Source organism: Mustela nivalis, assembly GCF_964662115.1.
Source record: "Mustela nivalis genome assembly, chromosome: 8".
Lineage (NCBI taxonomy): Eukaryota > Metazoa > Chordata > Mammalia > Carnivora > Mustelidae > Mustela > Mustela nivalis.
Genome location: NC_139027.1, coordinates 132,837,618 through 132,861,766, shown reverse-complemented (window position 1 = coordinate 132,861,766; position 24,149 = coordinate 132,837,618). Strand labels below are relative to the sequence as shown.

Below are 24,149 nucleotides of genomic sequence, written 5' to 3'. Positions count from 1 at the left end.
TCGGAAAATGGCAAACATGACGTGGAAGATCAGAGTGACCTGGCGGGGGCTACAGGGTGGGCCACTTAGACTGGATGGTCTAAGGCCCCTGAAGAGATGACTCTTGCTGAAACAAGCATCTACATGATAAAGAGCAGATGGCCAAGCCAGGATCTGGGGACAGACAGCGGCAAGATGCCTCTGAGGTGGGAGCGAGCTTGCTGGCCTGAGAAACAGACATGTGAGTGTGGCAGCAGGCCGCGAGGGTACGCGGCAGGACATGTCGGAGGCTGGCAAGCAAGGGAGGGCCTCATGGGCCACCTCAGGAGCCTGATGATTTATTCTCTGAACTTGTCTTTTTACCCCTAAGAGTTCTCGAGAGCCTTCCAATCCTGTCAAATGACATGCCCGGCACTGCTTTCCTTCTAGCTCAGCAGACAGACGAGCTCGGCCCCCTTCTACAACATGAGACAAAACAGGAACCTCCAACGGGGCAGATCTGGGTAGAGATGGAAGCCAGAGCCCGGCCACCTCTGTTTCATGTCCTCACCATGGGTGCGGTCTGGGAGGGAAGCAGAGCTACTCGCCCGGGACAGGGGTGGGCTCTGTCCACTGCACCATCCCCAGCAGCCCCGCACAATCACGTGAGTCGGGGCTCAGGGAGAGCGGGGCTACTGGGGGTAGCTGCCTGGCTGCCTTGCCAGCTACAGTGCACCCTCTGAGCCAATGACCCGGCATTCTGGTCTCCAAGGCAAGCTCCCTGTGTCTGACTAAGGCGAACCCTCGCAAGCGAACCGGCTCACCTCAAGGACAGCATCTGGATCTCAAGCTGAGGAGGAGACCCCAAAAGACAGTCTCAGTTCAGAGCTCAGTTCCACACCTGCCCTGTCCGCACAGGTTGTCACAGGTCACCTGCCTCTCCTCACTGGGAGTGCCCAGGGAGTGGGCACTACATGTTAGTCACACATACTTTCTCGGGATCTGTACTGAGCATGGACCAGAGGTATTTGGGGATGGCAGGCAGGAGGGCAGAAGAGGAGGAAGGCGAGGGAAAGGAGGAAAGGTGACACCGTCAAAGGACTGCCAACCTGGGGGGTGGGGGGGCTGCTTGCCGACAGCAGGCCTTGAGGCCCTCCTGCTGCACCCTGACCTAGAGCTTGTCTTCTTGTCTTAAATTCCCACTTTCTCACCCCAGGGCAAATCATCAGGGGTCTCAAGGAAAAAGAATGTCTAAAAAAGCATTTTCTGAATGTCCAAAAAGAAAGAGGTGGGGGTGGGGAACCTGGGAGCCCCTGGTGGCTTGTGTGTGGGGTGCTGACCTTGTGCGGCTCCAACCCCGAGGACAGGGCAGCGGAGCAGATGGTCATGGTTCTCTCTGCCCAGCATCCACACCCCTGGTTTTGGGGAGCCACACCTCCCCTTCTCTCCCCCCACAGAGTTACATAGGGCTCTAGGAGTGGGCAGGGGACCCAAGTTTGGTCAGAGGGCCATCAGCAGGCATTTTCCCAGGTCATTAAGAGTTAGGTTGGCCCTTTTGGCTGGGATAGCTAACGTGAGGGTGACTTGAGCCTGAGCCATCAGTGCTGCCACGTGGGGCAAGTGTGCCCGAGGACGAGGCCAGTTGAGAAGCGTGCACAGAGATGCGGCGAGAGGAGAGACTCCTGGACAGCGTGGGCCCTGGGGGCTGTCGTGCTGGAAGCCATCATTCTGGAACACTTCATTTCTGAGCCAACAACCTTCTCCCTGCCCCCAAAACTACTTGTGTTGGGTTTCATTTGTGCCAGAAAAGGCCTGACTGATGTTCTTTGTTGCGATCCCTGTAGCAACCTGAACTGAAACCAGAGCAGGAACTAGAAGCAGACAGACTGATGAATGGACAGAGGGAGGGATGAACGGAAAGATCCATGTTAAAGCAAAAATTACAGTGACAATGATGTACTATGTGTTGGCTAATGAATTCCAACTAAAAAAGAAAGCAAATACACTTGAATAGTAATCGAAGACATGTGGCGGTCATTTGGGATCCAATGTACATGCTTGGTCTTTTCTGTATGTTTAAATTTTTCGTAAGAAGCTGGGGGGAAATGCTTTGCATAAATCACGGAAGACATTTAGCTTGAACTGGGGATCCAGAGTGGGGCAGAGCCTTCCTGGCAGTGAGCACGGAAAGTCTTAAGTATGAACAACCCAACTCATGGAGCGCTCCGTCTCAGGAGTCCTGTCATCATGTGATCAGCCGCTCCCCCTTCCACTTTCGTGGCTGGTTCTTTATAAGGCCAGAGGCTAGAAGTTCAAGTTAAAAATGTGTTTTCCTGATTTACTCTATCATCTCGTAAGACAGCAACATCACCACGTGAAAGACTGACGTGGGGATGTAACTCTGCTGAGTCCACCAGTGACCTTGCTCTCCAGCAGAACCATGGCTATGATAAAATCTTATGTGCAACCAAGTTATTTTTACGTTTTCTGTTGTGCAGAGGTCTGTGGGTCTTACGTTTGACCGACCTGGCGTTTTGAAAAACTAACTTGTCACCATTTAAAATCTAGAAAATTCATGATTAAAATCTAGAAACCTGGCCTCTTGTGGGGGGAAAAAAAATGCTTTTTTAAGATTTTATTTGTTCATTTCAGAGAGAGAGAGAGAGAGCACAGGCAGGAGCAAAAGAGGAGACGCAGGCGCCCCGCTGAGCAGGGAGGCTGATGCGCGACTCAATCCCAGGACCTGGAGAGCCTCACCTGAGTTGAAGGCAGACACTTAATCTTAACTGAGTCACTCAGGTGTCCCCCAATTTTTTTTTTTTTTTTTTTTTTAATATTTAGTACTTATGGGCCCATATTCCCACATGGTGATTACTGGGTAGAGCTGAGAAGTCGCCTTCAGACAAGGTGCACTCTTCCACTGTGGTCATCCAAAGACGCACACAGGCAATGCCCCCCGGTTAAGTGCCTGGCCAGGCCCTGTGGCTGTGTGCGTGTGTGACTGCTGGCTTATTTTCCCCAGAGCGTTCCCCATGTAGGGGACAGTTGTTTTCCAACAAGAAAGAAGTGTCTGCACACACAGAGAGAAACCCTACCTGGTTCTTACTCTCTGCTTGTCGAAGGGACAATTCTTTTACTCCTCTCTCCCTCAACATCCTGATAAACACTGGTTTGATTCAATGCCACAGGAATTCATCAAGCACTGTCTATATCTCTAACCAGTTGCCCCAGAAAAGGCTGAAGGAGTGAATGTCCTGACATTCTTCCTTTACAGGAAGGGGTATGGGGTGTTTCTTTTCACTTGCAAAACACCTACAAAATGTGGGCCTCAGTTCTGCTTTATTTCCAGCTCCTTATGGAATAGGAATGTGATTTTCGCTACTTGTTTATATATCAGGACTATCTTACACTAAAAACTCCAAAATTTGTGTTCCTGGTGGAAAGATGGGATTGGGTTGGCTGGTAGCAGAGGCACATTTCCCATGAAAGGGGCTTCAAGATTCTAGCCCCCAAGTTGCTGAGGGCTGAAAGCTGTGGCTGGCCTCATGGGAGAGATGGGGCTGAGAGCTGGCTTTGCTTTCCAGCCCCCCGCCAGGCCACAGAAGCAACCACCGATGGTCCAGAAACATGGACCAAGGCTGCACATGCGCTGGACTTCTCAGAGAGGGGACACCAGGCCTCACTCTGCCTGTGTGCTTTTTAAGCACTATCTGGTACTATCCAGGAGACAGCGGCCTGCGTTGCTTCTTGCTAAGTCAGTTAGGAAATTCCCAGGCTGGGCTCTGAGACGGCCGCTCTGAGCGCTCACTGGGGCAGCGTCAGACTGAGCAAGATATCCACAGTAGAGCCCTTGGCCCTGCCTGCTTCCCCAACCCTGCCCCACGCTTGGCTTCGTGGGACTACCACAGGGCAGACTCTGTACACCTCGCCCCCCACTCCACCCCTAATCTATCCAGAGGACAACTTTTCTTCGCGGCCACTGAGAAGACTCAGAAATTAGCCAAAGATGATTCTGGGTAATGAAAGATGCACTGTGTGGTTAACGGACCAGAGTTATTCTCTCCAAAGCTTAAATTAAATCAGTTATTTCAATCAGCAAGGCTCTGACTAGAGATCTTCAAAATTCCACAATATAGTTTTGATTCATTTCTGAGCCACAAGTGAATTCAGCAGAAATCATCGGCAAAACAATGAGAGAGACAGAATAGAGAAATACCACACCCGGGAATCAATGTGGAGAGAACTATCCCCAGTCTGAAAAGGAGTCATACGGGTGTGACAGTATGAAAGATTTACCTGTCTGTCATGTTGAGTTTAGAGATTACATCAGCCTGTAAAATAAAACACACAAACACACAGACACAAAAAAAACCCCTGGAGAACAGCCAAGAAGATTAAAATGTCCATTAGTGCTGTATTAGAAACTAATAAGGACATTAATCTTCAGTCCCCAAACCACTTGAAAAATAAAGAAAACTCCTAAGTTTTAGTTTAAGCATGCATTCGATCATTATACAACAAAAGTATGGAACAGAATGCTACATCTTTCAGGCCAGTTTAGGCTTGGTTTTCTTAAGTTCATTCCCATTTGATGCTAGAAGCTGTGCAACGAAGAAGGGTGCAGGACAGACATATTTATCCTGGCGCCACTGAGGCAGCAGTCCAGGTGACACTCAGATGCCATCGGCTTTGGCCGCTAGCTGCCCACAGAAGCAGACACATCCGACACACACATGAGGAGCCTGCCAGTCACCCAGAGGCCTGAATCTCAAACTTAGTTTACGGAACTAGGGCAGGCAAACTTTCTACAAGTACCCATAAAGGAAAAAAACTATGACATGCATAGACATGCAGAATGCAAAACTAGAGATATTACCTTTCTGGGTAGATTAAAAGTAATTTGAACTCAAAGTACAGAACACTGGGAACTGGTTTAGCAATGGTGGAAAATCCAGAGTATGTAATTCTATGGCTGGGCAGCTTAGAATTGAGTGAACATATTCAGAATCTTGATTTCTAAAAATTCCAAATTTTCATTAAGAAACAGTGCCTAATCCTGATTTAGTCTACTTGATAACATAACTGATACTGTTATACTCTGAAGACCTTGGTAGTATATATTCTGCTTTATTTTTAGTATTCTGTCTTAAGAAATTATTGGCTTGCAAATAAGATCCAAAACTTTTGGGCATTATGGAGAAAATTCACTCAATTCCAGACACCAACGCTCTTTGAGGACACTTAGAAACAATTTCAGCATGCCTTTACTGTGCCTCGTATGAGTTTGGATTTCCTTCCAGGACAGCATTTACCTTGAACGTGAAACTCAGGCCCCACAAAGTATCCCTACGCCACCTCCCTGCCCTAGCTCTAAGAATGTGAGATTCTCAGAATTTTTCAAAGATGTTTCTCTTACCTGACCCAGAAAATAAATTCCTCCCCCTACTACAAAAGCGGAAATTGCTGTACCGAAAACAGCAAACAGGGTGATGGAGCCAATATTTTGAAAGAAGTTACCCTGTTGGAAAGAGCAGAGATAAGAGAACTGCTTAGGGTAGCTGGTCCAGTCGGTGAAGGCATGCACACCCCACCTGGTCCTCTGCATACACCTGATTCTCTGCAAAAGACCACCCACCTGGTTTGTGCTGTCTTCATTTTGACCCACCACTTCCGCTCGGAATGCAGCTAAAACCCAACCAAAGCCTGGATGGCTGGACCCCTGTGAAGACCTCTAACCTCCCCTTTGTTCTCTGGGTGGTTCTAGTCACACTGGTGATTCTCTCTGTCTCTCTCTGGTTCTCCGAACACAGCATGCTCCCTGGGCTTTGACCATTCTTTCTTCTTCCTTGCCTGGTGAACTTGAATCATCCTAAGATCTTAGGGTGGTCTGGCTCTTCCTGAGGGAAAGCTGCTCTCATCCCTTACCCAGGTCAGATCCTATTCTATGCTCTGAGTGCCCAATAACCCTCTCCTGGTAGCGAGTGACAGGGCCAAAATCTTACATTCATTTATAGAACTGTTTGATGTCTGTCTTTCCCACTAAGCTATATGCTCAGCAGGGGGTGGAGGGCAGATTCATGATGACAGGGACACACACACATACACACAATGACCCCGTCTGCTTTTATATAACAGTTGCTGGCATAATGCCCATCAGATGGGAGATGCCCAATGAATAGGTACAAAAGGAATTAACTGTGTTTCATGTCTGATCAAAGTCCAAAGCTTACATAATTTTAATTTTTTATTTAATTTAAAAAAATAACATAATTTCCTTTAAAGACTTTAAGCAATCTCTATACCCAATGTGGGGCTCGAACTCACAACCCCGACATCAAGAGTCACATGCTGCACTGACCAAGCCAGCAGGTACCCCAGAAAAGGTGCACTATTATAAAGAATGTCAAGATAATAGGTTATATGATCAGAAAATTCAGTTTGCTGTACAGGACTTCCAAATAATTTTATTTTACTCTAGGGACGTCTGGGTGGCTCAACCAGTTAAGCATCTGCCTTCGGCTTAGGTCATGATCCCAGGGTCCTAGGATTGAGTCCCATGTTGGGCTTCCTGTACAGCAGGGAGCCTAGTTCTCCCTCTCCCACTGCCCCCTCCCTGCTCATTTTTCTCTCTAATAAATAAATAAAATCTTTAAAAAAATAATTTTATTTTACTCTATTAGTATCTTCATCAAATATGACAGATGAGATATAATTCTACCTATACTTTATAGCATTTAAGAGAAAATATTTGAGTCCTAGTACTATGGAATTATCTTTCAAGTTTCCGTAAAATTTTTTAAAAAGCTATTTATTAGACTCCTGTGGGCTCCACTTAGGAACAATACCAAGGACCCCTGACACTTGACTGTGGGCATAGACAAGGAATTCCATCCTTCTGCTTAACTAACAAGCCACGACAACAGGAAGTGCTATTTTATTCTACACGTAGTTTTTTTTAATTTTTTATTTTTTATAAACATATATTTTTATCCTACACGTATTTTTTATTTTGAAGATTTTGTTTATTTGACAGAGAGAGAGAGATCACAAGTAAGCAGAGAGGCAGGCAGAGATAGAGGGGGAAGCAGGCTCCCTCCCTGCTCAGCAGAGAGCCCGATGCGGGGTATACATATTTTTTAAAGTTTATTTATTTTTAGTAATCTCTATATCCAACAGAGGGCTCAAACTCATGAACCTAAGAACAAGAGGTGTATGCTCTACTGACAGCCAGATATCCCTGGAACCGGTATCTTATTAAAGATTTATTTATTTATTTATTTATTTATTTGAGAGAGAGAGAGGGTGGGCATGCACAAGCAGGGAGAGGGGCAGAGGGAGAGGGTGAGAGACTTAAACAGACTCCGCACTAAGCATAAAGCCAGACACGGGGTTCAAATTCATGACCCCAAGATCATGACCTAAGCCAAAACCAAGAGTCAGAGGCTCTTTCCACTGAGCTGGTCAGGAACCACAGGAAGTGCTATATATTTTTTTTTTTTTTAAGATTATTTGTTTGACAGAGAGAGTGAGAGAGACAGCAGAGAGGCAACCACCAGCAGGGAGAGTGGGAGAGGAAGAAGCAGGCTTCCTGCTTCCTGCTTCCTGCTTCTTGGGCAGACCAACACAGGGCTCAATCCCAGGACTCTGGGATCATGACTTGAGCTGAAGTCAGATGTTTAATGACTGAGCCACCCAGGTGCCCCAGAAGTGCTATTTTTAAAAAAGTGTGTCCTCAGCTCAACACTGGTGGCCCCAACAAGCCCATCTCCTTTAGGAGGCTACTTCGCTTCATTCATACAATCTGATTTGGCCTCCCATAATCTGACATTCAATTACTTTGTTTGGTATATCAATCTTCCACACACAAAGAACTTTAAAATAACACAGGGCAAACACAATGATTTGGTTTTTTCTAAACGAAAGGCTTTCATCTCTGAGCTTTTGTTGTAAGGAGCTGATTTATTTGTTGTTAAAAACAGATTAAATTAAGTCTTGATCTGTTTATAGGAATCTAATGCTGATATAATTTATGGAGTTGGTTAACATTAATCCGAATGGGGCGCCTGGGTGGCTCGGTAGGTTAAAGTCTCTGCCTTTGGCTCAGGTCATGATCCCAGGGTCCTGGGATCGAGCCTCGCATTAGGCTCTCTGCTCAAGCAGGGAGCCTGCTTCCCCCGCTCTCTCTCTGCCTGCCTCTCTGCCTACTTGTGATCTCTGTCTGTCAAATAAATAAGTAAAATATTAAATAAAATTAATCTGAATGTTGAAAATTCACCCAATTCAAGTAACCACATTCAAGAACTTCCCTTTGTTACATAAAGCAAATTTATCTGTTTCTCTTTGATATAACTAATGGACTACTCTTAATATTATATTAATAATTTCAAAGAACCAACAGTTGCCTATCTAATGCATATTAACTGATGGTAATCTTACTGAAATTTTTATTCCAAGTCCAAATTTATATCAGCAAATACACCAATATTAAAGACATTCAAGTTGACTTCCTATCTTCTCTAGGGAGGATAAGAAGTGGACAGAAGTCTCTGCATTCGCATTTCTAACTTACATTAGTCCCTTTCACATAAATTGTCCCATTTTCTGCTGGAAAGCCATCTTTAAACATACGTTTTTCTAAGAAACTATTATTTTCCTCAAATTTTGGAACAAGCTTCTCTCTTCCCTCCAAAAAATTAGAAAATAAAATTTTTATATGCTCTAATGCAATAACCAAAGTGTCATTTAAAAAAAAAAAGATTTATTTGACAGAGAGAGACACAGTGAGAGAGGGAACATAAGCAAGGGGAGTGGGAGAGGGAGAAGCAGGCTTCCCGCTGAGCAATGAGCCTGATGCGGGACTCAATCCCAGGACCCTGGGATCATGACCTGAGTTGAAGGCAGATGCTTAATGACTGAGCCACCCAGGTACCCCCAAAGTGTCATATTTTTAAGTAACAACCAAATCAATCTCCTCAGCATTGTTCTAAAATATTTCCTCAATCTGCTTATAATTCACTATTTGTTTATAAAATGAAAGAGCTAGACATTGACTTTTAATTCCTTCTTGATTGTTTCTTTTTAAATTATCTGAGGTCAGAAACCATAAGAGACTCGTCATCTCACAAAACAAACTGAGGGTTGCTGGGGGAAGAGGGGTTTGGAGCAGGTGGTTGGGTTATGGACATTGGGAAGGGTATGTCATATGGTGAGTGCTGTGAAATGTGTAAGCCTGACGATTCACAGACCTATACCCTGAGGCAAATAACATATTATATGTTAATAAAAATAATTAAAAATTATCTGAGATCAGTAACAATTTATAAGATTTGGTATGTTTGTTTGTTTTTACATTAAACCTCCTTTTCACTTTTTCTTTGAATAGGGCCACAATAAAATAACAGCTTAAAAAAAATCTGGACCTTACATTTTAGAATATTTATGCTTTAGTATCCAGGTGGAAAATTAAAGATTTAACTAGTATGTTTTAACCAAAACTCTCATGACAAATTTAACTCTCAAGTTTAATAAGCTATTTAAAACAATACTGGGTGTTGGGCAGAGAGCCAGATGGGACGCCTGGGTGGCTCAGTTAAGCCTCTGCCTTCGGCTCAGGTCATGGTCTCAGGGTCCTAGGATTGAGCCCCGAATCGGGCTCTCTGCTCAGCAGGGAGCCTGCTTCCCCCTCTCCCTCTGCCTGCCTCTCTGCCTACTTGTGACTCTCTCTCTCAGTCAAATAAATAAATAAAAATCTTAAAAACAACAGCAACAACACTGGTCACATTAATAACAGATCATGTTAGTAACAAGAAGCACCACCAATTATTTACTGTGGCGGGTGATGCTTTACAAACATCCTTTCATCTACTGCAAACCTTCAACCAACCAACCAATTTTCAGGGTTTTTTGTTTTGTTTTAAAATCTTAACTTTACCCAAAAGACACCTGTAGGGGGCAGCACAGGATTAAACCTACCATCTCTCTGAAAGTCCAGGCTCTTCCCTTTCTCTGAGGCTAGGCCAAACCTTCCAACCTTCACAGTTTCTAATCACATTCACAAATTAACTGATTATTACTAATATTTTAAGTTGAATCACCTTTTTATTTAATTTTTTAAAGGTTATTTATTTGAGAAAGAGACAGACACACAGAAGCACGGGGAGAAGCAGAGGGAGAGGGAGAAGGAGACTCCCCGCTGAGCTGGGAGCCCGACATGGGGCTCAATCCCAGGACCCAGAAATCATGACCCTAACACTCAACCATCTGAGCCACCCAGGTGCTCCATCTTTTTATTTGAAAACTTAAATACACTTAAAGAAAACTCACAGATAAGAAAAAGACATCCCCAACCCCCTTATCCCCAACGCACACACATATATATACAAACTGGCTTGAAAGTTAGAAGCTCCCGCCCAGGCAGAAAGGGTTCCACTGGAAACTGGAGGACAGAAATGCTGGGGCAAAGCAGGGAAATGGGCAGGGGCTGCTGAGGCCTCTTTCTAGGCCGAGGAGCCACGGATAGGCCGGGTAACTGTGGGACTAGGTAATGGGCCAGAAGGAGCTGGACGACTGGGGAGCAAGGATGAGGCTCCACTCTGGTAAGCAGAAGCTGGGCCAGGGAGAAGGCAGGAAGAAAGGGAAACCAGGGGTGAGGAGCTATCAGCTGGGAGCTGAGGCCCAGGGCAAGACACTAAGAGGGGACCCACTGAAGGAGGCAGAAGCCTAAGGAAGGAGAGAGGCCCGACGCAGTGAGCTGAGAGAATCTAAAGGCCTGAAGCACATGTCCCTGCTGTCCCGGGACAGTCTGTGCTCCTACATATGTCAGTCTGTGTCCCACCAGAGGAATCAACGGATCGTCTGTCTGTACACCACTTAAAATCACTGTGGCCATCACTTGCTAGGCAAGGTAACCCTCTACAGAAAACACTAGTTAAGAAGCCACAGCGCCTGTGACCATGAAAGCAGCCCAAGGACCAGATACGTCTGTTCCTCTCCCTAAGTCAGGCGGTGCAGTCCAGCTTCGACCATGCACCCTGGGGTGTGGGTGCAGATCCTGCACTGCGAGGTCAACACCTAAGCTTTTCTAGAGGCCGCCTTACTAACAGAGGCAGCCAGCTAGACCAAAAGCACCAACGCAGGCCTGAGTCTTACCTTGTGTAACGAATATCCTGACTCAAATATAATAGGAGGAAGCAAGAGGAGGAAAAACATATTTGGACGAAACATTTCTTCTTCCTGTAAATATAAAATGGGTATTTTTCAGAAGGATGGAATCTATGTAGTTAAGAAATAAATCCACCAGTGAAGAGCCAAAGTAATTGTCCTCTTAAGCCCAGTGGAAACACCCAATGTTTAAAAGATTACCTGATGATAAAACCAAGCAGAAGAAGAACAAAAAACACAATAAAACCTGCATTTAAAAATGTAGGACAAGTGATTTGAAAAGGTGACCAGCATATGAACTGCTTCCAAACACACAGTATATGCTCTTCATTCTTGTTTTTTTTTTTTTTAGTATTTTTATAGAAAGGGATGGGGGAGGGTTAGAGGGAGAGGGAGAAAGAGAATCTTAAGCAGGCTCCACACCCAGCAGAGAGCCCAACGTGGGCCTTAATCCCAGGATCTGAGATGAAATCAAGAGTTGGACAACTAACCGACTAAGCACCCAGGGCCCCCCTGATTTTCATTCTTTACTAAGGAAAGACAGTTAATTTTAATACAGAAGACATTTCAATTAAAACAGAACACTTCCAAAAATAAGTCCACAAACTGAAATTCTCTGGGAAAACAGTAACAGTAAGCCCTAAAAAAATCCACTTGGAGGAAGAGTAGACGCTATCCATGTTTAAAACAGCCCTGCCTTTTCTCTGCCTGTCACAGACAACTGTGCCATTTTCCTAAATGTGGGACTATGATGAAACAGTATCCATCTGATGCCCTTGTGACTTGGGACAAGTCTCTTGTGACCAAGCAGGCCCCTTGCCATGTTTTCAGATTCAAGTATTAAGTACCATTAGGAAAGGTATTTCTAGAATATAGCCGTCTTTGGAGGGGTAACATAATAATTTCATTTTCTATATTAATATAGAATTGCTGGTGTATTGGAGGGAAAATTCACATTGGTCCTCAAGTTCAAAATGACACATGTAATACAAAACCTACTTCACAATGCAAAATTCAGCCCTTTCTCATATGAAAGTTTTCATGTCTTGTCTGTCACGTCTTATCTGTCTTGACTAATCAAAAGAATGGCTAAGTGTATTCTTACAAATGTACAGCTGTTACCATAAAGACTAAAATAACATTCAAAGGCTCAAAATAGAAAGCAAATGACTTCTGAAAATGCCTTATTAAGTCTTAAAATAACTGCCCGTGCAACAAGCTCATGACTCAGACCGGGACCATGTGAAAAGCAATGGGCCGATCTCTGTTTTGTGGGGCAACCTATTCTCATGACCTGTCTAGTAGGAGTGCTGTATAGATTCTTTTGGAGTTTCAGAAACCAGCCCCAACCTGAGGAAGAAGAGAACCTCCCTGCGGTGGGTTGCCCGGTGTCCTCCAGGCTTAATTCACATCCACGTGGAACCCCAGATGTGACCTTCTTTGAAAATAGGGTCTTTGCAGATGTAATTAAGGGAAGAATCCAGATGAGATCATACTAAGTTAGGGTGGGCCCTTACCCAATGACAGTGTCCTTGTAAGAGACAGGAAAGGACACACACAAAGGAGGAGGACATGTGAGGACAGAGAGGAGAAAGGGGTTACACTGCCCCAGCCAAGCAATGCTTGGGACCACCAGAAGCAGTAAAGGCCAGTGACGGATTCTCCTCAAATCCCCTGGACTTGCTCCCCAGAGGAAACACGGCCCTGCCAACACCTTAATTTCAGATTTCTGGCGTCTAGAACTATGGAAGAATAATGAATCTCTGTGGTCTTACGTCCCCCCGTTTGGGTGATTTGCTGAGGCAGCCACAGGAAATGCATGTCCCACCTTCTAGCGAGTACCTAGAGTTACAGAAAGATCCTAGGTTCCTTTTGGCAACATCACCCCAAAATGGTATGAGGCGATTTTAGACGTTACTTGAGCAGTGTATGTCACATGCCACTGACCTCCCAGGTTGAGAAAGTCAGCCCCTTCCGATTCAAAGACACTGCGGGTTGGTGTTAGGACATGGAAAGCCGCTCTCCAAATGTGCTTAATCTTGCTTTTCAACAGAATAAGCCTGACCTCAGAGGCTTCAGGAGGCCTCTGTACTACTCTGTTTTTATCATATTTATTTATAAAAACAGTATTGGTTTACTACAGTATTATAACCCATTATTATAATGTCTCCTTTAAAATAAACATCTATAGTAAACCAGTGTTAACAGCAGCAATGTCTACAATAGCCAAAGGGTAGAAACACCTATGGTCCATTAACAGATGAAGGGATAAACAAAGTGCGGTATATACCTACAAAAGAGTATTATTCAGCCACAAAAAGGAAGGAAATTCTGATACATGTTCCAATATGAATGAACCTTAAAAACCATGCTGAGTAAAATAAAGCAGACACAAAAGGACAAATGTTGTATGATTCTACTTACGTAAAGTGGAATCATAAAATAGGTAAATTCATAAAGACAGAAAGTAGAATGGGGGTGACTAAAAAAATAGAAAATACCGAAAAACAAAACAAAACAAAAAACCAGAAAGTAGAACAGACTGTGGGGAGGGGGACTGGGAAGTTGTTTACTAGGTAGTTTCTATCTGGGATGATGAAACAGTTCTGGAAATAATGTGATGACTGTACAACATAGTGCATGTATTTAGCCACTGAAATGTACACCTAAAAATAGCTAAAATAATACACTTTATGTTATGTATGCTTTATAACAAAAGCCTTAAAAAAAAACTGCAACAAAAAATAAATATACATAGGGGCGCGTGGGTGGCTGGCTCAGTGGGTAAAAGCCTCTGCCTTTGGCTCAGGTCATGATCCCAGGGTCCTGGGATCAAGCCCTGCATGGGGCTCTCTGCTCAGCAGGGAACCTGCTTCCTCCTCTCTCTCTGCCAGCCTTTCTGCCTACTTGTGATCTCTGTCAAATACACAAATAAAAGCTTTAAAATAAATAAATAAATAAACAAACATTAAAAAACAAAGTTGTTTCAAGAAATAAACATGTAAGTATTTGATAATACAGGCGGAAGGCAAGCCCAGCAGGACAGTCTGGCAGCAGAACTGCACAGACAGAACACCAGACTCCTTGATTTTCTGATCTCTCCTTGCTTCCCCCAGCACTGGGTTTCCAAACAGGTGTCCTGCTTCCTGGTTCAGCTTTTCACAGACAACCTGTTCCTCTGGGAAGCCTGGCCCAACTATCCCAGCCTAGACACCTCCCCCTTTTCTGAGCTCGAGCCCAGATGGTCTGGAGAGCTCTCTGGGCGCTTAATTACATTCACTGCCCAATTCTGCTTCACTTGCCTGTACCATTAAATATACTACTATTATTTAACTTGGAAAGTAACGTCCAGTGAAAAATAAATTCAACAAAACTGAAGCATACAAAACTCAACGTGGAGGACAACCTCCCCTCTCCTCCCCCTGACCCCACCGCTCTAAAGAGGGGTCACCAACTCAGGCTCCCCAGGCCACAGCATTCCCCCAGAGGAGAAGCTGCTGGATCTCTGCGGGGCGACATCAGGGCCTGATGTTCAGAGAGTTTCTGCTTCTTTAAGGGAAGCTAGAAGTTCAGGTTTTTATGTGACATCTCCAGCATCTTATATAGATAGATAATATTTTAAAATAAACCAATTTTTAGTTGTTTAAAATAAGTTCCAATTTTGAGCAATTAATTTTAAGTCAAACCAGATGTGTTAGCAGGCTGGATCTACCCATCAGGATGTAGGCAGGAGCAGAGAAAGGGTTACAGCCTGTGTCCCCTGTCCTCCAACTAGCCACTGTGAGGGTGGTGAAATTCAACCAGTCGTAGTAGGGCACAGAGATCATTCACAGTGTGTGTCGGTGGGGCCCACCCAGCCCCTTCCCCAGCTGAGGAGAGCTCTATCATAGGAGGAGCTCAACGTGTATTTTGTGATTCCACTCAATACATACAATATTTCCTGAATACTAATTATAACAGTTCAAATTGTGTTGTAGGTCAGACTACGTGGCTTGTTTTGCAAGTTTTACACTCTATAGTTTCATAGGTAAATTAATCCCAGCACCTAGGAGCTGAATCTAAACAAGTGGGGTTTGAATGTGCTAAATTTTAGTGACGAAATATTCTTTAATATTTTGAAATAAACCTTACAGCCCCCCCACAATCAATTTTGTTACACACTTTTTAAATCTCTGTATTCGATACGGATGTACAAATTTAAGTTGAAACTCGAGTTCCAATTAGTTCTTATGCCACAAGATGACGCTCATGTGTGTACTACTGTGTGAACACGAAGGTATGAACGCCTACACACTGAGGTCAGCATGGTGCGGTGGAGAGAATACAGCACAGGGCCAGCGCATCCGGCCCTAAGGCTCAACTCAGCCACTTTCTAGCTCTGTGATGTGGGACATGTCTCAAGCTCTCTGTGGTCACTTTCTTCATCTGTAAAAACACAGTGATGATAGTATGTGGTCAGTCTACAACATGTGATACCTCACGTGGTTGTCACGAGGACTGATGTTTAATGCTAATTAGAGACTTTCTCCCCAGACAGCAGCACTTATTCTAAGATTATACACATGCAAATAAATAACAAAACATGATGCCCTGTGCTCCCCTGTTAACTTCTGAAGCAGTGTGAGACTTACGCTTTTTCAAAGAAGTCAGATGTAAAGCTCTCAACCCAAAACCAGCAGAATGTTAAAAAATTAATGGGACAATATAAACTTCACTCATAGTCAAGTAATGATAAGCCGCCGTAACTAACAATCAGTGCTCTAAAATGAAGAACAATCAATAAAAATTGTAAGTTATGTTAAAAAATCAATAGTTGGGCAAACGTACCTTCCAATTTGCCAATTTTTTGAACTCTATAATTTTTATAACTGCTCCCATGAGAATACCTAGAAGAGAAAATATAAAGTTGAACATAATCTAAGATATGAGGAAGATTACTGTTTATTATTCCAGAGAAACTATTATGTCTTTATATAGCTTCTATGGATTTCTGCAATTTTATGTCTGAAAACCTAAGAATGGAAATCAGTGTGAAGTTCTGAGTCGCATCTCAGGCAACACGCTATAAGGAAGTTCAACAACAGTGGGGGCGGGGGGCGGCTGGGAAAGAAAAGCTTGACAAAACAAGACCCCAGGATAGTCTGCTGGGCACAGAAGATCTGTGAAACTGACACCTGTCAGTTTTGCTACATCCACCCATCTTCAGTGCGAGAAGACAGAAAGCTCAGGTGCTAAGTTTGCCCCATACTGCATCATCCCACCATTTTCAAAAAAAAAAGAATCCAAGATCACTTTCTTAGATTCAGATGGCAGCTCTATGCAGAGTATTCAGTTAGAGATAAAACCTCAATGCTAAAAATAACTTAAAGTAAAAATTCTGTGAAATTCCTGGAACAAAACAGACCATCTAAGTTCAGGCATGTTTCCTTAAGGCTGACAGGCTCATTACTCTCTCGTAAAGAACCTACCCAAAATAATTCTCAAAGAAGCATCATGGAGCCAGTTTATGATGCCTCTGTTATTCCCAAGAGAAATGATTTTTAACCTGGTTGACTCATCAGGATCACCATGGGACTTTTTATAAAATAAAGACACTGGAGCAGCCCTCCAGACCTACGGAATCACAATCTCTGGAAGGGGGTGATACAAAGCAAGCCTGTAGACCAGGGTCCTAGGTGCTCAAAGACAAAGACTTCTGTCCCCCCTACAGAGGAAGGAGCTTCTCTCCTTATCAACAAAGGAGAGCCAGAAAGCCGATGAAACACACTTTGTTGGCTGGTGTGAGGGCACAATACTAGAAGTAGAACAGAGAAGTTTATCAGGAAAAGTGCTTGAACACTTACTGCTGTGGGGGAGGAGGTTTCAGGTGAAGAAGTCGATAAGGTTAACTTTATAAAGCTCTATGCCATTTGAATTGTTACATATTAGTAAAACAATTATAAAATTACTTTGAAACAAAGAGACCAAGACAAAATAGATCTGGGCTATAAAGGGCGTCAATGAACCTATTTTCGGAACAGTTGTCTACTGACAGGTGGCATGAAAGCACTGATTCTAAACTCTCCAGACAGGGCTCCCCAGTTGTTTCCATTTTCTTATAGTTTCAAATGGTGTATACATTTTAAGGACTTTTAAATACAACTTTTAATTTTTATTTTTAAAAAATTTTTAAGATTTATTTATTTATTTATCTGACAGACATAGGTCACAAGTAGGCAGAAAGACAGGCAGAGAGAGGTGGGGAAGCAGGCTCCCCACCGAGTGGAGAGCCCAATGCGGGGTTCTATTCCAGCACCCTGAGATCATGACCTGAGCCGAAGGCAGAGGTTTAACCCACTGAACTACCCAGTGGGGCACCCAGGCGCCCCAATACAATTTTTTATTAACCAAATAGTTCATGAATACTTTGCACAATGTCATAAATAAGGCAGAAATCCCTTTTGATGAGATCCCACTCCCACCTGAGTTCTTTCTCTTCCTGCCCCCAGATGACCAACTGTCTTGAAGTTTGGGAAATATTTTACCAGATCATTCTATATCCTCTTACATGTTCATATTTAACCACACAGTCCTGAGTGTGTGTATTTATATAAAATTTACAGTACTATAATCCATCATTCTACTACTTGCTATTTTGCTCAGTGTTAAAATGTTGGAAGATGCACTCAGGGATTACTACATATAGATTTGCCTCATTCCTTTGAACAGCCCCGTAGCACAGCATAAAAATGCCACACATTGAACAGATATTTCTCCAAAGAAGATATACAAATGGCCAAACAGCACATGCAAAGATGCTTAACATTAGGGGAATGCAAATCAAAACCACAATGAGAGAGCTCTTCACACTCCCTCCAATGGCTAAAATAAAAAGACAGGAAAGCAAGTGCTGGCAAAGGTACAGAGAAACAGGAGCTCTCATTCATACTTTGCTGGTGGGAAGGTAAAATCGTGCGGTCGCTGCAAGAAAAAGTAAAACAGAGTTCCTGAAAAAGTAAAACAGAGTTACCCCATGATCCAGCAACTCCACCCAAGGGCACAGAAAATAAATGCTCGTAACAGAAATTCATACATGGATGTTCATTAGCAACATTGTTCACAGTGGTCCAAAGGTGGGGGCAATGCAAATGTTCATCGACTGATGAATGGAGAAACAATGTATATTCACACGACAGAGTATTAACTGGCAATTAAAACGGGACACTGACCTACGCTACAGCAAGGATGAATCTTGAAAATGTGCTAATTGAATGGAGCCAGGAACAAAGAACATACATTTTGTGGTCCATTTGTACGAAACATGCAGAAAGGGCAAGTCTATAGAGAGAGAAATGGTTGCCTTGGACTGGGGAGGAGGGGTTTGGGGGTGATTCCCCTAAAGGGAAAGGGGGTCCTTTTGGGGGTGATGAAAATTTTCTAAAATTGATTGTTATGATAGCTGTACAACTCTGTGAGTGTACTAAAACCCACTGAACAGTACATTTAAAATGGATAACTGGGGTGCCTGGGTGGCTCAGTGGGTTAAAGCCTCTGCCTTCAGATCGGGTCGTGATCTCAGGGTCCTAGGATCGAGCCCCGCATCGGGCTCTCTGCTCTGCAGGGAGCCTGCTTCCTCCTCTCTCTCTCTCTGCCTGCCTCTCTGCCTACTTGTGATCTCTGTCAAATAAATAAATAAAATCTTTTTAAAAAAAATAAATAAATGAAATGGATAATTTGTATCATATGTGAATTATATCTCTATAAATCTGTTATTTTTTTTAAAAAAGACCTCAGACTTTTTTATACAAAATGTATGGAATAGGCAGGTCTACAGAGACAGGAAGTAGGTTGGTGGTTGCCAAGGGAGGGGGAAGGAGGGAAATGGGGAGTTACTGCTAATAGGTAGAGAGGGTTTCCTTTTGCAGGGATGAAAATGTTTTGTAATTAGATAATGGTGATGCCACACAGTCCTGTGAATATACTGAAAAGCACTGAATTGTACACGGTATGTGAATTATACTTTAATTTTTTAAAAAGCCACAAAATTTTTTTTAACCATTTGCAAATGATAGCTAGCTGTCTCCAACCGTTTGCCGTTAATAGCGGTCCTGCAATGAACATGCTGGTTCGTGCCTCTTTGTGTGTTTCCCGAGGGTACATCCGGAGAGTGAATGGCATGAACATTTTTATCTCTTGAGAATGCTGCCAAACTATCCTCCAAAGTGGCTGTACCAATTTATACCGCTGCCCCAGAGCACTCCCACATCCTCACCAACCCTGCATAATCATCAGACTGACATTTCTGCCCCATATGATGGGCAACCAGTTGTACTTTGTTTCACTTTGCATTGGCAGTTCATCTGCATTCAGTGATCGTTCCTGATTACTAGGGAAGTTGAACCTCTTTTCATGGTTTCAGATTTCATTTTTAAAGCTAGCGTTTTCCTGCTCTACTAAAACCTCAACTTTCTCTTTCCCTTGTAAATGTATAATACCATGGTTAATGCTTTTGTAATTACATATGAAGCAGCTGCATTTGAAAATGATTCATAATTAACTGTTATTATATCTATTGATCATAATCATAATTATTCTGTTCCCTAAGCTTGTTTCTATATTTTTATTTATAAGGCACTAGAAAGCTCTGTAAACTATGATGTGATGTTATTAACACTACTGTTACCTTAACTTGAACAACCCTTTCTAGATGTCCTAGGACTAAACTATGGTGCAGTGTGAGACTGGAAACTACTGCTTTCCTTTCTGAGACTAAGGTTCCAATTTAGGTCAAATTGATCCACTCTATAGAAGGAATTCACACCACACAACTACTCAGCAGATGGAAATAATGACCTAGATACAATTTTGTACATTCTTACCAATAAAAAGAATATAAGCATGTACTCTCGAGTTATAAATTTTTATTTCTTATTAAAAAACAGTGCTACTGTACTAATATATTTGAAAATGTACACACAAAATAGAGATTGTAAAAGAGTAAGATTAAAAATAAATAAATAGAAAAAATTCTTTTTAAAAAAATAGAAACTCAAGTTCTCACATTTTCTTCTGCCCCCAGTGGATCTTGGTGCACACACCTCATTATGGACACCACCAGCAATTAATAATTATTTGCTGAGCCCCTTCTCCTGGGATTTGTCACTTTAAATTATTTCTAATCCTCAAGAGAATGCTTCAGGTAGGAAGGCTCAGAGAGCTGAAGTGGCCTGTCTGATGGCTCAGGGCTAGCAAGTGACACTGGACATCTGACCACTTCATGATGCTAAGACAGAGAGAGGCAGACTGCACTGGGCCACCCCATCTGTAAAGCTATTACAGCTGGAGACCCCTCATCTCTGTCCCAGGGTGCATGGCTACTCTATCACCATCACTGTGCAATGTTCCTGATAATTAATATTACAGGAAAAATGCTTAAGATGTCTTAAGGATGATAATCAGGTTGTCAAACAGTATGTAGAACACAATCTTAATTCCCTTAAAAAACACATACATATGTACATATATATATTTATTCGCCCCATGTTAAACACACACACACACACACACACACACACACGCACATACTCCCCCTTATGTCCAGGCACTGTGCTGATGTATAAAATACACGTTATTTTAGTTCATTCTCACAACTACCCTGCAAGGCATAAACCATAATAGAGATGATAATATTAATAGCAGCAGCTAACAGTTAATGATTAACTTAGCAGGCAGGCATTATACTGAGTGAATTTGGTTATTACCCTGCTCGATATCTGCAATTCTAGGAAGTAAAGACCCTGTCACCTGAATTTTATAGATAATGAAATTTTGTAGACAAGGAAACCGAGGCTAAGTGATGCCTTACCACTAGGTAAGGCATCACTTACCTAGTGAATAGCAGATCCAGAATTGTGTAAGAGTGAATTATTTTAACTTTATTTCAGATGCACATGGTTCAAAATTTAAAAGGTAGAAGAGTACTCTGAAAATTTGAGTCTCTGGGTTTTTTTTCCCCAGGCTTTTGCTATCACTCTGAATACATGATTCCCCATGGGTCGGGGCATCCAGAGCAAAAACCGCTGAAAGGGGGACTGCTGGGTCAAGGGTACAGGCACTTTTCATTCTCACGCACGAGGCCTGCTCAGGTCCCCTTCACTGGGCCCATCCGTGTGAGCCGCGGAGAATGCTGGCTGCTAAGTGCTCACAGCCGTCCCCTACTCCAGCTAAGTGCCCTCGGCCGCCCAGAGGCACCTTATCAGGAAACTGTGCCCACCCTGCACCAGTTCACGGCCAGCATGAGGAGTCCAACGCCCTGGCTTTCGAGAGGGGCAACTACAGCGTGGATTCCTGCCCCAGACTCTTCCTAGTGAGGCTCAGGCTGGGCTGAAATGGAGATCGGGCCTGGCATTTGGCTCTTTCTGCCCCCCCTAGTCTGGCTTCCTCCCTTCCTTACAGATTTATTCGTAAACCGCACCCCTCCATAAACTATCTGTCCCCAACCCTGTCTCAGACCCTGCTTTTCAGCAGCCAACTTAGGACGACTGGTTTCAAGAGTGGAGTGGTTCCAGGAAGCAAATTTGAAAGATGCTGTTGGATTACTCAGCAGCCAGCAGGCAAACGAGGATGTCCTGATGTCACTCCCCTGGGACTGCCTTAGACCGCAAGGACTCCCTTGCAGAGGACCGAGTGGGAACACTGGGTGGGAGGCAGTGGCTCAGGCATTATCTGTAGGGTTGAAGAGGTGTGGGGGAAGTAAGAATAGTGGATTATGTGGTGGTTGCTGGGGGCCAATGATGTTTGGAAAGAGAAAATGACAAGCTCAGGCAATCACCAACTTAAAAACAAAGGGTAAGAGTCGGAGGGCCTCCCTGGCAACATGTAAGTAGACCCTCATCTCCCAAAATTGGTGGGCTTCTAGAACTGACGATCAGATGCGGGGTTTAACCGCAAGCATGGCATATCTTCGAGAAAGTTGAACTCAAGGGGGTCCATCTATGCCTTCTCCCGCCAGGCCTGCTAAAGAAGAAGTGGGACTCTGAGACGTGGGGGCGTTATCTTCGGGAGATGCACACGAGCACCTTGAACCTCCAGATCCCTGGGGGTTCCCTCTGGGCCAGCAGAAGTGCCCCCTCTCCCCCGCTGGAATACAGAGCTCCCCAAGCTATTTCCGGATTACACAGAAGCCCCAAATAAGTCAAACATCTTATGTTAACTCCTGCTCTCCATCATAACCTAGTCCCAAAGGATCCAGACCATATGGACATTCCCCAGGACAACACACTGGTCCACTAGACTGTGGGCATCATGTTACTCTACTACAACAAGCAAGAAGTGTGAATGGATGTCTTGGTGAAGCACAGAGCTTCAGCGGACAGAACATTTCAGGGCCCTGCCCACCTGGGAGCCTGTTCGGGGTCAACTGCTCTGGTGCATGACAGCACACTGCCTCCAAGCAAAGGACAAGACTTGCACCTTCCACCTCCTACCACCAAGAAAGAAGCGCAAGGCCTGGAAGGCCTGCCCCAAGTTTGGAGAAAACTCCTTCAACTCATTTACTGGTTTGTGGGAGGCTGGCAGTTTTGAGCGGAGCCCAGAAGAAAGGGCCACGCAGCAGGCGAGGCTGCCCTTCAAGCAGCCATCCCAGCTGGAAGACCCCACCAAACTAGAAGTATCTATGGTGGAAAGGGCTGGCGTGCGACATCTCAGGCAAGCTGCAGTCAGAGGACGGCTCAGCACGGACCTCTGGGCTTCTGGAGCAAGGTCTTGGCATTTGCAGCAGAGAACTACACACCATTTGAAAAACACCTGAGGAAAAACCCCGAAGAGCTGCTGGCATGCTCTGGGGCCCTGGGAGAGACAGAGCATGCGAGCATAGGGCGTCAGGTGCTCACGAGCTCAGAACTGTCCTTTCTAGGTGGGGTTGCCATCAACGGCCCGGCTCTAGCGCCAGGTAGGCCCAGCAGCAACGCGCTGAAAGATGGAAGTGTTACGCTGCAGATCGGGCTTGCGTGGCTCTAGAGGCCACAAGCACCCTGTGTGAACAGGCGCCCCAGGCCTCTGTTCGCTAGAGCTGTTTGGTCAACACTTCCCTCTCAGGTCCTACACAGGACCGACCTCACTGGGAGTTCTTCACGACCAGCTGACAGGAGGAGGAAAGAGCCAAGCATGGCTCATGGAGGATTCACGCTGCCTCTCAGCTCGGCCACTCCGGTGTTGGAGCCACGGGCTCAGGAACACAGAAGCTACCATGGCAGAGATGGGGGCTGCGCAGGGGCTCAGCAGCCCGGACTCCACGCACCACGGCTCCTCTAGCTCCATTGCTGAACAGATGACCAGACAGCCACCGAGACTGACACCCGTCACCTGATGTGGTCTCATCCCTTGTGAAGACTAGCTAGCTACGTGATAGCAACTCGATGACCTCAGACCCCCTCCATCCCAGAAAGGGTGGTATTTCCTCTGGACTGAGACTGACACGTGTGCCAGCTGTATGTCTTTGCGCCACTGCTCAGGAACCACAAGTGTCTGATCCACTGAAGTGGCAAAGTGGGTAAATCCGCTTGGAGTTCTACCATGTACCACCCCTTCCAAAACCTGCCGGCCAGCTAGGATGGTAAGAGGGTCTCTCAAAGAAACTGAGGCACGAGCTTGGAGATGACATCCTGTGAAGAATGATGCTCCCCTCAGGATGCGATTCACTCCTTAAGCCAATGGCCAGGGGCACCTGGGTGGCCCAGTCAGTTAAACATCTGCCTTTGGTTCAGGATGGGATCCCAGGGTCTTGGGATTGAGCACGCACTGCACTGAGAGCTCAGCAGGGATTCTGCTTCTCCCTCCCTCTCCATCTGCCCCTACCCTCTTCCCCGGCTTCATGCACACAAGTGCTCTCTCAAAAAAAAAAAAAAAAAATCTTAAAAACAACAACGAAAAAACCATAATTAAATTCCAACGGCCATTATAGGGTGGTACACCCCCAAGGGTAAACATGGGTACAGACAGCACAGAGTGGGTAAAAGTAGGAGCGGCCCCACTCAACATCACTCTCAGGGACT

The 24,149-nt window shown here is 44.5% G+C and overlaps 1 protein-coding gene across 9 annotated transcripts in view; it reads right to left on the bottom strand.

Moving 5' to 3' along the window:
• SLC9A8 (solute carrier family 9 member A8) overlaps nt 1–24,149 on the bottom strand; it is a 70,895-nt gene that overhangs the window by 31,373 nt on the left and 15,373 nt on the right. For all 9 annotated transcript variants that reach the window (XR_014315398.1, XR_014315399.1, XR_014315400.1 and 6 more), the window contains 4 exons: nt 15,946–16,004; nt 11,107–11,190; nt 5,375–5,476; nt 4,255–4,289 (listed from right to left, as the gene is read on the bottom strand). Coding sequence is in view for 5 of the 9 variants with exons in the window: in XM_082744878.1 (XP_082601004.1) it covers nt 4,255–4,289; nt 5,375–5,476; nt 11,107–11,190; nt 15,946–16,004 (280 nt within the window). In the remaining 4 variants the exon portion in view is untranslated. The remainder of the gene's footprint in view (nt 1–4,254; nt 4,290–5,374; nt 5,477–11,106; nt 11,191–15,945; nt 16,005–24,149) is intronic.